Consider the following 16,334-nt stretch of genomic DNA (forward strand, 5'->3'; position numbering starts at 1 on the left):
GAACCAAATCTGCGTGCTAATGATATGTTATCCTTTTTTTTTTTTAATGTTTTTGTTTTACTTTTGAGAGAGAGAGACAGAGCAGGAGCAGGGGAGGGGCAGAGAGAGGAAGACACAGAATCCGAAGTAGGCTCCAAGCTCTGAGCTGTTAGCACAGAGCCCGATGCAGGGCTCGAGCTCACAAACTGTGAGATCAGCCCAAGTCGGGTGCTTAACCGACTGAGCCACCCAGGCGCCCCTAAATGAATGTATTTCTATGTCCAAAATTTAGATTAGGGGTGCCTGGGTGGCTCAGGTGGTTGAGTGACCGACTTCAGCTTGGGTCATGGTCTCATGGTCGGTGGGTTTGAGCCCCGCGTCGCACTCTGTGCTGATAGCTCAGAACCTGGAGCCTGCTTTGGATCCTGTGTCTCCCTCTCTCTCAAAAATAAACATTTAAAATTTTAAAAAAAATAAAAAAAATAGATTACACATAAAATCTTAATAATGCATCTGTTTTATAAAGAAAAATTTACTCTCACGTATCAAAAACATCATGACCTGATCATGATCTGAGCCGAAGTCAGACGCTCAACCAACTGAGCCAGCCAGGTGCCCCGATATATTATCCTTTTAAAAATGTATCACTATATTTGCTAACATATAAAGAAAATTTGCATTTCAGCCCATGAAAAATACTGCTTTGTTCATTTTTTTTTGTAATGCCTTTGATTTTGGTATCAGGGTAAGGCTGTCATCAAAAAATGAGTTGGGCAGTGTTTTCTGTTCTTTATCTTCTGGAAGAGTTTGTGAAGGATGTGTATTATCTCTTCCATAAATATTTGGCAAAAATCCAAGTGAAAGCACCTTGGCTTAGCTTTTTTTTTTTTTTTTAAGAAGATTTTTACCCATGAGTAGATTATAGGGCTATTCAGAATATCTGTTTTCCTTAATAAATTTGACTTGTTTGTGTCTTTCAAAAACTTTACCCTTCTCTCATCTAAATTATCCAAGTTTTTTATGTCTACATGTGCATAATATTATTAGCCTTTTTAAAAAAGTTTATTTATTTTGAGAGGGAGACAGAGAGTGCAAGTGGGGAAGGAACAGAGAGAGAGAGGGAGAGAGAGAAAAATCCCAAGCAGGCTCTGCATCACCAGTGCAGAGCCTGATGTGGGCCTTGAAGTCTCGAACTGTGAGATCATGACCTGAGCCAAAGTCAGAAGCTTAACAAACTGATCCACCCATGCATCTCCATGAAGTTATTAACCTTTCAATGTATGTAGGATCTATTGTAATATTTCCCTTTTATTTCATTTATATGTATTTGTTTTGTACTTGTCCCATCTGCTCTTTGTTTTATATTTCTCTTCTCCTGCTTTCTTTAAAAAAAATTTTTTAATGTTTATTTTTCAGAGAGAGAGAGAGGTGAGCATGAGTGGGGGAGGGGCAGAGAGAGAGGGAGACACAGAATCCAAAGCAGGCTCCAGGTTCTGAGCTGTCAGTGGGGCTCGAACTCACAGACTGGGAGATCATGACCTGAGCCAAAGTCGGACGCCCAAATGACTAAGCCACCCCAGGCGCCCCTCCTGCTTTCTTTTACATTGAGTATTTTTATAATTCCAAAAGAGTGGGTGTTATTTGGGATGGAAAAAAGGCAAGATGTGGCTGTCGTGTGTTGAAACTGAAATTCTCTTGAAGTGAGATGCGTGATCATAAGCTGAGGGTGGGGACATGTTGGCATCTTAAATCGAGAAGGTTAGAATATTTGTCTTGGGAGGCCTCCTGAGAAAACAGTAAGAGATTAACATGTGGATTTCTAAGCATTAGTAGGGGCCCAGCTTATGTAAACATGTAGCCAATAATACTGTTGTGATAGGTAAGGTATACTATGATCAAATTTGAAGACATATATTAAAATAGGCCTTAAGTACTAGAAAATGTGAACAAATTATAATGGAATTATGGTGGTGGTTAGACTGTTTCACATTTCAGTTATAATAAAATCCATTCATGTTTTCCGTCCATGAGGTTGAAGATATCAGCATCTTTTAGACATTCACATTTTGTCAAGAGTCCAGAGCTTGTCTGGAAGCCATCTTTTTGAAATATTGGACACTCAGTAGTTTACACAGGATAGATGCGCTCGAGGGATATTCAGTGAGACCCGAGTGCAGTTTCTTCCATATTCTCATAGCTAAGTTATCTGAAAAGCCAGAAGAAGGTGGGATAGCTGAAAGGAATTGTTATTGGTGAGTAGAAATAGAAGGAATGGAATGTTGGGGAGCCAGCTGAATATTCTGTGGGACTAATGGTTTTGGAAGCATGTTTGCAAGACTAGGATAATTATTCTACTCTTCCGGCTGATTGCATTTTGTGTTGTGTTCTTTTTGTTTGCAAAAACTGTGATTGCTTGAATCATGTAGTGAAATGTGAACTCAGTATAAAGGTGCAATTTATCTGAATCTCTCATTGTCCATAGGCATTGCTGTCTCATCTACATATTGAAAATCTACATGATCACAAGTGGGAAAATCACAATATGATAGGAGTATTTCATTTGAATTGTTTTCACAGTTACAGCCGGCTCTCAGAATAAATATTTTGACAGCTTCCAACTTTACCAGTAGAAAAAGTAACATTTTACATGGAAAAAATGTTTACAGAGACATTTCTGTAGACAGAAAATATAAACTAACTCATACTTTTCCAGCAATGGCTGCTACGGTGTATAACGATGAAGAAGGATACAGACTGGAGTCAGACTCTCTGGCTTTGATACTGGCTTTACTATTTACCAGCCGTGTGAACTTGACACGATGCTTAACTTTATGCTTTAGTGTCTTCATCGGTGAAGTAGGAAAATAATTTTATCTCATAGACTTGACGTAAAGGTTAAATGAGTTAACACATGTGCATGTATTAATACATGCTTAAACTGGTCCTGGTGCGTGGTATGTACTCAGTGAGTTGGTTGTTACCAGGGTGAAAAAAGCTTAGTTAGGCCCCACCCATCACTAATAATGTGGGTTTTGAGCATGATCTGCATGTGAAATTTACATACACTTGATAGCTACCTTGAAAAGGTACTAGGAATAAAAATACCAAATGCCATCCATTTGAGTGTGACATTTACAATTTAAGGTTTTTTTCCTGTATACTTTATTTTTATTTATTTACTTATTTATTTTTGCGGAGCACGGCAATCATTTCTTCAAATGTAATTTTAATGTTAGTAAAAATAAGTACAACTATGTTTTAGCATGCATTTTCTTTTTTTTATATGTATTTAATTTCTTTTTTTTAAACTTGTTTTTTTTATTTTTAAAAATTTACATACAAATTAGCATAAAGTGCAACAATGATTTCAGGAGTAGATTTCTTAGTGCCCCTTACCCATTTAGCCCATCCCTCATCCCACAACCCCTCCAGTAACCCTCAGTTTGTTCTCCATATTTATGAGTCTCTTTTGTTTTGTCCCCCTCCCTGTTTTTATATTATTTTTGTTTCCCTCCCCTTATGTTCATCTGTTTGTCTCTTCAAGTCCTCATATGAGTGAAGTCGTATGATTTTTGTCTTTCTCTGACTGACTAATTTCACTTAGCATAATACCCTCCAGTTCCATCCATGTAGTTGCAAATGGCAAGCTTTCATTCTTTTTGATTGCCGACTAATACTCCATTGTATTTACATACCACATTTTCTTTATCCATTCATCCGTCGATGGACATTTGGGCTCTTTCCATACTTTGGCTATTGTGGATAGTGCTGCTATAAACATGGGGGTGCATGTGTCCCTTCGAAACAGCACACCTGTATCCTGTGGATAAATGCCTAGTTGTGCAATTGCTGGGTCATAGGGTAGTTCTACTTTTAGTTTTTTGAGGAACCTCCATACTGTTTTCCAGAGTGGCTGTACCAGCTTGCATTCCCACCAACAATGCAAAAGAGATCCTCTTTCTCTGCATCCTCGCCAACATCTGTTGTTGCCTGAGTTGTTCATGTTAGCCATTCTGACCGGTGTCAGGTGGTATCTCATTGTGGTTTTGATTTGTATTTCCCTGATGATGAGTGATGTTGAGCATTTTTTCATGTGTCGGTTGGCCATCTGGATGTCTTCTTTGGAGAAGTGTCTGTTCATGTCTTTTGCCCATTTCTTCACTGGATTATTTGTTTTTTGGGTGTTGAGTTTGATAAGTTCTTTATAGATTTTGGATACTAACCCTTTATCTGATATGTCATTTTCAAATATCTTCTCCCATTCTGTCGGTTGCTTTTTAAAAATTTTTTTTTCAACGTTTATTTATTTTTGGGATAGAGAGAGACAGAGCATGAATGGGGGAGGGGCAGAGAGAGAGGGAGACACAGAATGGGAAACAGGCTCCAGGCTCTGAGCCATCAGCCCAGAGCCTGATGCGGGGCTCGAACTCACGGACCACGAGATCGTGACCTGGCTGAAGTCGGACGCTTAACCGACTGCGCCACCCAGGCGCCCCGGTTGCTTTTTAGTTTTGCTGATTGTTTCCTTCGCTGTGCAGGAGCTTTTTATTTTGATGAGCTCCCAGTAGTTCATTTTTAGCATGCATTGTCTGAATCAACCATTTGTGACTTTTTATTTTTTAAATACAAATTTTTATATTTTTTAAAGTTTATTTTATTTGTTTTGAGAGAGAGAGAGAGGGGTGAGGAGGGGCAGAGAGAGAGACAAACAGAATCCCAAAAGAGAATCCATGCTGACAGGAATGAATCCGTCATGGGGCTCCATCTCATGAACTGTGAAATCATGACCTGAGCCAAAGTCAAGAGTCAGATGCTTAACCCAGACACCCCAACCATTTATGAGTTTTTAGAGATAAAATGTCATCATGTATGCAAAGACCATTATAATTAAGGCAAACTTTGTGTCTTCTCTAAGAAATGAAAATTAGCACCATGAATTTTTTTTTTAATTTTTTTTTCAACGTTTATTTATTTTTGAGACAGAGACAGAGCATGAACGGGGGAGGGGCAGAGAGAGAGAGGGAGACACAGAATCAGAAACAGGCTCCAGGCTCTGAGCCATCAGCCCAGAGCCTGACGCGGGGCTCGAACTCCCGGACCACGAGATCGTGACCTGGTTGAAGTCGGACGCTTAACCGACTGCGCCACCCAGGCGCCCCATGAATTTTATAACTCTTACTGTAGAAAGCAAATGGTGAATGATATAGGAAAATATTTTGGATTAAAACCAAATGATATTGCAAAGGGGGGGAAGGAAATTAGTAGTAAATGGGCAATATTAAATAGGCAGTTCCCCCCCATATATGGTTTCATTTCTTTATCTTTCAAAATCCATAAAATAGATATGTATTATCCCCATTTTACTAATGTTAGAACAAAAGCTCAGAGTTTGACTTTAACAACTCTCCAAGGCTATTTAGGGGTAGAGCTAGGGATCAGATCCTAGCCATTTTATTTCAAAACCCATGATCTCCCCATTGCATTTGTCTGCCTCCCAGAAGTGATCTGGATACCATTGATCAAGTTTAGTACAAAAATCATAGGTGATCCATAAAAACAAAATTTCTCCAGTTTTTCGATGTCTTATAATTCAACTAGTTTCATTTCTTTCCGTAATTTTCCATTCCGTTTCATTTTAATATGCATTTGCTATTAAAGCACATACTAAAATGGCCTATAACCTCAGATGGGGTCTCTTAGCTTTCAGGAGTGGTGAAAGGAAGTTCCACTTGCTGTAACAGTAAGAAAAGTGCTAATCTTGGGGTTGGTCTTGTCTTTATCACAAACTAGTCAATTCCATTTGGGGCAAGCCATTTCACAGTGTTGAAATTCCTGTTTTCATTTGTATCAATGAAAATCACTAGGTGATCTTGAATGTCTATTTATTCCATTTCTTTTGATGCTCTATGACACTATAAAATCCTTCCCACATTTTCCTGAAGGGCCAGAAATTCAAATATGGACCACTCTTTTAGGGAACTGATTTCCTAGTTGGGATACTCCAGTTCCTTGAAAATTCCCAGGACTTTAAAAATGGCTATAGATACTGTATTTTGTAGTGAGCAAATCCAGAATCAATTTTTTCAGGTTCTGCAAATATTTTTTTTAAGTTTTTAAAATTTATTTATTTTGAAAGAGAGAATGCAAGCAGGGGACAGGCAGAGAGAGAGGGAGAGGGAGAATCCTAAGCAGGCTACACACTGTTAGTGCAGAGTCCAATGCAGGGCTTGAACCCACGAACTCTGAGATTATAACCTGAGCCGAAATTGAGTTGGATGCTTAATTGACTGAGCCACCCAGGTGCCCCTAAATATTCTTAACCTAAATTTTTTCCACTCTGAATTTGGGATAGCCTAATTTTTCTTTTTTATATTTTCCACAGGATTATTTTACAAATGCAAATAGAGAATTAAAAAAAGATGCTCAGCAAGATTACCACCTGGAATATGCCATGGAAAATAGTACACACACAATAATTGAATTTACCAGAGAACTGCATACATGTGACATAAATGACAAGAGTATAACGGTGAGTAGTCTATGAGTGAATGCCACAGGAATAAATTGTACGTGTGTTTACAGTGGTGAAAGACTTTATAGAATACAAGGAACAAATATTTAAAAATAACCTTTGAAAACAAAGTCACACAGTCTGTTTTGGAATATCTTAGAATTCTTTTTAGAAGCCACAGAAAATCTAAGACTATGCATTTCAATAAAGGCAATTTTTGTGTGAATCTAACATTTTGAAGGGCCATTTAAAGTGGGTATGATTTTATCTGTAAGATTTCTAGTTTTTTCTCCATAAAGTTTGAGACTATACAACAGATAAAGGTTGGAAAAAATGTATTACACAAGAGGGAATTATGATACTGAATTTTAGGGTATAATTCATCTGATTTGTGAGTGATTTATTTTTGTAAATTTCTAAAATCAAGATGAATAGTAGACTGATTAAAATTGCCTCCCGACACAAGATTTCTTATTGTCAGATTTCATTCAAAAATTAATATCTTTATGCATATGCAAATTAAATATTTAGACAGCATATAATTCATGTGGTACTTTGGAAATTTCCATGAATTCCTTGGATCAGTTTCATTTTGTATAGATCAATCAAATTATCTTTTTTATTTGATAAATCAAAGCTTTAAAAATGGGAATGTAAAAATATGAAGCCAGTTTTGATTAACATTCAGCATAAAGAATAAAAGAAGAAGAAAAACACATGCAAAAACGTGGATCACTTTTTATGTAATATACCGTGCAATTATACTTTAATGGGAAAAATAATTATAGTCATTTGACTTATTAAGAAAGAATATAGCTTTTAAAATAAATAGCTTTTGCTTTATTATTTATTTTCAAAGTTCTTATTACAGAGATCTGGCAAAGACACCTTTTTCTGTGGGAGGACTGAACAATTTCTTCATACCTCACCAAGCCCTCCCCCTGGCCCACCACCCCTCAGGCAATCTCTCCTGTTTGCTAAATGGAAACCAATTTCACCTGACAGTACTTTCCCTTGTTGGGATACCCTAGTCCCTTGGAAATTCCCAGGATTCATAAAATGCCTAACGCTAGATTCTAGGATAATAAACCCAGAATCAGAAATTCCTCCTGTGTTTGCACTTTCTGTCAATTCGTACATGTGACGGGGCCAGTTCTGGGGAAAATCTATAGTGAATGTAAAGGTGCTAACCTGGAAGGTGACTTTAGTTTTCCAGAATCCTTGCTTCTTAACAAGAATATTTGCTTGGCGACTACTAGTTGCTGGTGTGCAGACCTGGCGTGACGACGATTTACCGTCGCCATGTGCACGGAAGCATAACCTCTGAGTCAGTTGCCTTTCACTCTGCCTTGGAAGCCATAATCTTGCGTGCTAAGAGATACCGTTTCTTCCAAAAAGAAACTCACCTATCTGGACACTTAATGATTGAATCAAATTGACACAATTAATGCTAGAGACCATGTTGAGAGCTCCCAATGTCATTATTCTCTTTTTTTTCACGTCTGCATCCTGCTTTAAATTAGAATTCCTTAAACTCAGCTCAGTGGTAAGGGACCTGCTCTCATGAGACATAATGGTGCCCATGTCTGCCCACTAGGAGAGCACAGTGAGAGTGATCTGGGCTTACCACCATGAAGATGTGGGAGAAGCCGGCCCCAAGTACCACGACTCCAATCGTGGCACCAAGAGTCTGCGGCTGTTGAATCCTGAGAAAACCAGCGTGTTGTCTACAGCCATACCATACTTTGACCTGGTAAATCAGGACGTAAGTTTTTTCAGGTTTTATGATTGGAGGGGTGGGTTTATGGAAAGCGTGTAAGAGTTTTTATTTACACTTTTGTGTTTAATAGTGTGTCAAGAGAATGTGACTTTGTGTCCCCCTCCCCTTTTTATTAAGACAGGTCCCCATCCCAAACAAAGGTACGACCTACTGGTGCCAAATGTTTAAAATTCCTGTGTTCCAGGAAAAGCATCATGTAATAAAGGTATGTGACTCACTCACAGGCTAAATTTAATTTGTACAAATGGAGGAGAAATTGTTGTTAAAATGAAAATGATTTAAAAAATAGAAATGATTTTCAATTGTATGAAAGTTATTTCAAGAGCAAAGTAACTGGCTTCTCTGACTCACACCCTGTCTTACGAGTTACTGAATTTAGAGGGAAATCTTGGATTGTAGCTAGGATTTTGGCTTTTGGCTCCTAATTTTACATTTTAAGGTAAAAGTTAAAGATGCATTTGAATAGTGCTACCTATTTCCTAGGCAACATTGTGTGCAGTTGGAATTGCTGGACTTGCAATTTAAATAATGTATTTGCATATTGATAAACTATATACAGGAACATTATATTCCCCACCAAGATTGTTTGAGAATGGCTTGTTTCATTGTAAACATTGGATATTGTAAAAAAAAAATCTATTTTTACAGTGATTTTTTGAAAATAAGAAAAAAGGAAAATTGGTGGATTCCTACAAAATTAAAAATTACAGAATTTGCCTGTGGCACCTAACTCCCTCCCACCTCCATCGGGAACAGCTTCCCAAAACTTTTGTATCTAGCTAGTGGAGAAACACGTATTTTCAAAGAATTCCATGTCCTTGGTTCTGTGCTAGGTTACTGCTTGGTAGTTACACAGAGGCTGAATGTATAATCCATACTCTCCAGGAAACTATAGTAAGAAGGTAGGAGAAGTGTCCTTGACACAGGAAAGAATAAGATCGAATTAAATCATGCATACAAATACTCTAAACGTTCAGAAGGCTAGACATCATCAGCTTTTTGTCAGTCCTCGGACTCTGTAACAAAGCAGTGTGGATGTGAGAAAGGAGAAAACGTGTGGATTCTAGAATCGAGAGGGAAATGCATGGGTTTGACTCGCAGGTCGTCTCTTTAGCTCACTGCGTGCTCTCAGGTAAGTTGCTCTGGGATAATGCCCTGGTTTCTTCGTCTGCAGAGGGTGGTCACCATAACACTTCCCCTCTTAACCTCAAAACCTCTTGGCAGAGTTGGAAACACTGAGTACATTCTGTAAAGTGACTTAGATTTGTCAGTTTCTAATATATTTGTCTAGTGGCACAGAGCTGCCTTTTGCTTACGGATATGATTCATCACTACTTACAGAGGCAAGAAGAGCAGGGGAAGGGAATGTTTTTTGAATTACTAAGTAGTCCTAAATACTTGTAGAATATTTTTGCAATCAGAAGATTTACCAACCATGAGACTTTGGATAAGCCATTTACCTCTGTGCAACGTTATTTGCTGTTTCTTGCATGTGCCTTAATACCAGTGCCTAAGGCCTTCCCTTATGCTAATGAAAAGCCTTTCTCAGAAAAGAGGATGTTATATTTATATAGACTATGTGCCATATAATACTGTGTGTCATTCGCAGCAAATTTAGTGGGAACTCGGCTTAAGGGACAAATGTAAAACTACAGGTTCAGAAATAAAAGGCCATGTTTCACAAAATGGGTCCTGGATTCATTTTTCAGCAAATGTTAACGGATAGGATATAAAGCCCTTAACTACTTACATTAATGCATTTTTTTCTTATTATTAATGCTAATAATTAAGTCGAATGAAATAAAAGTATTTGCTCTTAAGGGAGGTCAGTATATGTTCTAACTCTGTACGTAGGACATTTACCTGGTATCCCATCTGAGAATTCTTAGCTAGCTTTCCCGGCACATGCTTTTAGAGTAATACTCAGATATGTGGGCATGTATTTGAATATTTGGAGTTCTGTAGGACGATGGAAATTCTTTACTCCTAGCAAGAGGGGGTTTGGGGTACAGGCTGCAAGTCAGAGAGGAGGGGGTGGTTATACAAAATTTGGTTGCTTCAGGAGCAGAGGGTTGGTGGCTGGCATTTAAAATTCTATTATTACTTAAGAATACCACTTACAGAATAGATTCCTGAGCTTGTTGTTAAATCCTAAAATATCCTAAAGGTCGTCAAGTACTATGGAACATTTTGCAAAAAAAAATGAGCCTAAATAGACTGGCTGGCCCAGTCGGAGGAGCATGTGGTGACTCTTGATCTTGGGGTTGTGAGTTCGAGCCCCATGTTGGATGTAGAGATTACTTCAAAATGAAATCTTAAAAGAGAGAAGAGGAAGCTCTACTTGGAAAATAAATTCAAAATATCTATGTTGTAAAAAAATTCAGGTTGTATACGTTTTGAGACAGGTTTTAAAAAACAGTTTTCGTTTGCAACTCATGCCAGTTTATAATAAAAGGTCAATTCATTTCTAGGGTAGAATTCATAGATCTAAAACTTACCTTAAGAAATTACCTAATTCCCATTCTCTTTTCCTTAGCAGAGATGATTTCTAGTAATTTAAGACAAATGTATCTTCTTTCCATAGAATCAAAAACGCCTGTTTTGAAGAGCCATCAGCTAGGTGCCTATCTTTATTCTGTGTTTTATGTCCCGCGAGTCACTGTATCAAAAAGCCTCAGTCCTTCTCTGAGACAAAAACCAAAAAGTACTTTCTCAGAAAAAAGAACATTGCTTTTATATTGTATTATATTATGTGTCGTTTGCAGCAAGTTTTAAGAACATTGATAATAGTAATATGGCGAGAAATCTATTTTGTTGTCTGGACTCTCATTTCAAACAAAGAAAAGTGTGTAATTGCAATTAAATGTTACTAGTGCTGCCCAACATACATTTTGTAGTTGTAATAACTATAAAACTAAGCAGATAAATGAAATATATCAGTGGCTGTGTGTGAATATGTTTAATGTGAATGAGTAAACTTAAACATATTAATTATACTTAATTTAAATATTAATCATATAATGATCCAAAGCATTTACTACCAAAAATATGAAATAATAAGGTAAATAATTTCTAAAATTATAAACTAATAAAGGCAAATAATTTCATCCACAGGAATAATGGGATTATGATAAAAATTATTGGGGGTTCAGTTCAGTTGGATTTCACATTTATTGATTTGTATTTTGGTTTTTGTGAAAAATGTTTAAAATTGTGATTTCAAAATATTGGTATTGTCAGATGACAGCATGCCACACTAGAAGACAGAAATGGAAATTATGAAAAAGAAAGCTCTTGGTAATTTATATCGAAACCACACTCCTCATATGAGATCACCTCTGTGTCTCTCACTCTCGAGACCCACTGTCCAGCCCATATCTCCATATTTAAACATGACCCTATTTAAGCTTTGCCAAATACATAGCTTTACCCTAAATTTAAAATTTTTTAGAGAAAGTGGTTCTTTCCGCTCTCTGTAGTCAATAGTAACATCATTATCACCTGATGGTGACAATTGGATATACTCTGCCAGAAGCTGAGGTTATCAACTGGTATAACACACCCGTGTGTGTGTGTGTGTGTGTGTGTGTGTGTGTGTGTGTGTATGTGTGTGTAGCTTTTATTGTCAGAGAATTCTCCTCATAGATAAACTAAACTCCTAACTCATCTGTTTAAGCATGATCTATCTTATTTGATTTAATAAATAATTGCTGACTGCCTATTATGTTAGGGTTAGGGTTAGACAAGAAAAACATCCAAGCTGACTCACCATCCCATCTCCATCTTGCCTTAAAGGCCCACCTTTCTAATAGGGAGACAGTGAGCCTCATGGTAGCATAGGTGGGTTCTGCACTCTGATGGGCCAGATTTGGATCCTTGCTTTCCATCATCAGGCATTTAACCATGGGTGAGTTATTTGTCACTCACATGTCAATTTTATCATTTAAATTTGCATGGTAACTTCCTTATGGAATTGTTTAGACTAAAGGTTAAATAGTAGTTAATAAAATTGTATTACCACTTAGCACAATGTCTGACACATAGAAAACTCTTAACAAACCCAACTATTATTATCAGGCCATTTATTTTCAATGTTGTTGTCTGAATGACTTTTCATTGAAAACTGCTGTTTAGTAAAGAGACCCAGAAAAGCAAAGAGCATCATGCTGAAAGGTTGACCATTGCTGAGTTTTAAGAGAGGATTACCTTTACTTGTTGTGTGACCTCAGACAAATTATTTACTTCCTTGTGCCTCAGTTTTCTCGCCTGGAAAATGGGCATAATAGTCCTCAACTAATAGTGTTGTTACAACTATTAAGTGAATCAAAGGAGTTTAACATGTAATTAGAACAATGCCTGGCACATAGTTTTAAATAAAGTAAATAAAATTATGTAGATCACTAGCAATAAACACAACTGCTCATCTATTGATCATCTTATTAGGTTTCTGGGTTGCTGAGGGATCCCAAGCCTGCCAATCCCTTCTAGAGAGTCAGAATTCCAAATAAAACCTAGATTCTCACTCTTCATGTAGGCAGGCCACCGTGAAAACTTTCTCCTGTGTAGAAATGTGAAGTGGAGATAAACAAAACACTATCATTATTCTATTCTATTCTATTCTATTCTATTCTATTCTATTCTATTCTATTCTATTCTATTCATCAATAGAATGAGATACTGTGCTGTCACTTGCTACTGAACAGAACATCTTTCTTGACTTGATATTAGATGCTGCTGTTTCTTTCCATTGGTGGCACTCATAAATCTGAATGATTTAATTTGGGGGAATGTTTCCTAGGACAAGAAAATCTAAGGATAATTGATATTGAATGACCATGAAATGTTCTTGAAGCCAGAGTACTGTATAGCCATGAAATAGTCCTTCAAAACTTTGATTTTCCTATCCTAGACACGTAATATGAACATTTGGGTTTATGCACTATGTTAAATCAACATTGCCGGTCAGTTTCCCTATTGTGTTTATTTCTTGTTCTGTTCCTCTTTTTCTTTCTTCCTCTTCCTCTCTCCTCCTCCTCCTTCTTCCTCCTCGTCTCCTCCTCTTCTTTCTTCTTCTTAATATAAGAACACCATCACATGGGAAACTTTAGCATTAACATATTCTGAAATGTCAAGTGTGATAGAGGACTTCTATTTCTGAAAATGTGTAAGATTTCCAGGTTAAATTTAGTAAATTGTAAGAATTTTCCCTGTCAAGCTACATGATTTGACTATTGGAATGCTCTCCTCTTTGTCAGTATATCGTCTTCCATTTTCTCCCTTGAAATCATATTTCAAAATATATTTTCACTGATGTGATTTTTTTTCTTCCCTGATAGAATTGGTTTCTCATCAGGATGCATTTCCACAGACTCTATGCTTTCGTTCTCATTTTTTTTCATGCCTTCACCTTCAGTTTCCCTCTGTTAGGTGGCAGACTAACAGGTGTTTGCTATTGACTATTAACCAAATAGTTGTATTTTCACTCATTTACATTACAATTCTTTGGAACGTTTTTGGCTGACCAATGTTCCCTTTTATTTATTTATTTATTTATTTATTTATTTATTTATTTTACCAATTCAACCATATTTCACAAAGGCAAATCTTGGATATTTAGCTAGATCTATTTAGTATGTTGAAAGAAATTAACTTTCAAAGTATGCTTTTTGTGAAAGTACTTTGCATTCGTTTTAAATACGTGGCAGCACTATATTTGGTTATTAAATTCTTAATACCAATGCATTACTACTGGCACCTGTGGATTTTGTCACCCATTGACAAAATGGATAATTCTTTATCTTGTAGAAAAATTATGGTGTAAAATCATAAGAATCATCCTTTTCTTTGGGAATTTGTCATCTAGAGTTTGTAATTATTAACATAATTATATATATTATATGTAATATATATACATGTATCAGTGGATCTGAAAGTTTATATGTATCTTTTATCCAAGAGATGAAGAATACTTGGCCATTTACTGCGGCTGAAATTATAACTTTGTACAGAAAAAAAAAAGTGAATAGAGCACTGCTCCTGTCAATGATAAGTTGATTCAAATTAGCACATTTTTAAAGCTTGCTGACTTAGAATGTTCAGTGTTGCAAAGTTCTTTCTCGATCTTCTTGAGTTACATCTACTTCACAGAAACATTGGAGATTGTCTAACTACTTGGGTGTTCTTAATAGCCACTTGAGAGTACAAGGTAATTGAATTCACTTTGAAAGCATGCTTTTTCATGGAAGTGATTTATTGCTAACTCTGTCACTAATTAGCTTTCTGACCCTAGAGAAAGTACTTAACCTCACCCTGGTCCTCAGATTCCTTGTCTGTAAGATAAAGGGATTGGGCCCGATGATTCCAAATGGCTCTTTTTACTTCTAAATATCTATGACTTGCTAAAACTAAAAGTGAAATATGTGCTGGGGTTTGGATGCCCTGTGGTCTGAATTCCTGATACGCTTGCTTCTTACTGTCCCTAGGCGTACCTGGGTAAAAATGCTTAGGACGCCACGATTTCCCTTGAGGTTTAAAAGCCCCTTTCTTTAATCCCTTGGACCTGGGCTCCTCTAGCATGTATTTTGAAGCCTAGATTTCCATCTGTAAAGGGGATAATAATAGTACTTGTCTCAAATGGTAACTGCCATCATCAAATGAAATAATATCCATAGAGTTCTTATATGTTTGGCATATATTAGGTAGCTCATAAATACCGGCTATATTTCCAATTTACATTGGATTTCAGATACCTCCAAATCTTGGAAAATAATCTAAATGAAATAAATCTAAGTTAACAAATAAATAAGTAAATAAATAAGTAAATAGATAAGTAAGGAAAGAAGGGAAAAAAAGGAAGAAAGAAAGAAACAAAGAAAGAAAGAAAGGGAAGAAAGAAGGAAAGAAAGAGAAAGAAAGAGGACAAGGAAGAAAGAAAAAAAGGGAAGGGAAGAAAAAGTAAAGAAAGGAAAGGAAGAAAGAAAGAGAAATAAATCTAAATCCAAATCCAAATCCAAATCTAAATCTAAATCTAAATCTAAATCCAAATCTAAATCGGAATCTTGGACAGAATGTAAATTTTAAATAAGGATAGGACCTAAGAGTGCCAAGGCAAGCAAGGCTGACCGGTTGGTATAGCGCATAGTATGGGCTCTGGAGATAGATAGGGATTGTATTCCAACTCTGCTTTTCATTAGCTTGATGACCTTGGGCAAACTCAACTCTCAGAGTTTATAGCTTTACTCGTAAAGCAGGAAAAATGATTTCCAGTGAAGATGTAATGAGTACCAGTGAAAACACCTGTTGCGTAAAGGGGTCATAATTTTTCGTTTTTTTCTCTTGATGGGGATTATAGAGACAGACGACTCAAACTTCATCCACTATTTTCTCATACTTATCAGGGCTGCACTGAAACCACAGTAGGAAGTCAGTTTTTATTTTATTTTGAAGAAAAGATTCCCTGGGAATTAGATTTCATAGCTTGCTCTCATTATTCTAACCCAAATGAAATTTAACCTAGTTTCCTCCTGTTCTTGTCTGAGTAAGGATAAAAGCCAGCTGGTGACTATCCTCTGGGAAATATTCTTTCACATTCTTAGGTCACCCATTAGCCTTCCTTAAGTTGGTCTTAAATAATACCATTTTCAACAGACAGACAGAAAGAGATATTTATTTTTCTTTATTACTCTTCTATTGCCCAACTCTAATCTCAGTCTAGGACATCTTTTTAAAGTAGTCTAAAACATTGGATGACAAAATTGAAAAGCATTAGCACATTTATTGATAATTATTGGCCATAAAAGTTGGTAAATCATTTATGAGCAGCATTTTTATCAAAAGCACTAACTTCATACTAAGATATTTATGTTGGATTCTAGGTGTTGATGGCAAAGTAGGTTTCAGAAGAAGTATGGGAATATTAAGATAGGAATGACTTTTACTTAAATGCAGGGAGATATGCAGGTAATATGTTTATCTGTTTCTTACTACTTTAAATAGCTTCTCTTGTTAGATGTTCACAGCCTCCCACAAGGCAAGTTGAATTACCACCACTTTCCAGATGAACCC

General features: G+C 36.6%; 1 protein-coding gene across 1 annotated transcript in view; it reads left to right on the forward strand.

Annotated features, from left to right (window-relative positions):
- The window catches only part of MOXD1 (monooxygenase DBH like 1), a 92,735-nt gene that overhangs the window by 17,041 nt on the left and 59,360 nt on the right, over positions 1 to 16,334 (forward strand). The window contains exons 2-4 of the mRNA XM_040449179.1: positions 6,362 to 6,508; positions 8,088 to 8,255; positions 8,392 to 8,475. Coding sequence (XP_040305113.1) covers positions 6,362 to 6,508; positions 8,088 to 8,255; positions 8,392 to 8,475 — 399 coding nt within the window. The remainder of the gene's footprint in view (positions 1 to 6,361; positions 6,509 to 8,087; positions 8,256 to 8,391; positions 8,476 to 16,334) is intronic.

The sequence above is a fragment of the Herpailurus yagouaroundi genome, unplaced genomic scaffold, assembly GCF_014898765.1.
Source record: "Herpailurus yagouaroundi ecotype Mexico unplaced genomic scaffold, PumYag 198, whole genome shotgun sequence".
Lineage (NCBI taxonomy): Eukaryota > Metazoa > Chordata > Mammalia > Carnivora > Felidae > Herpailurus > Herpailurus yagouaroundi.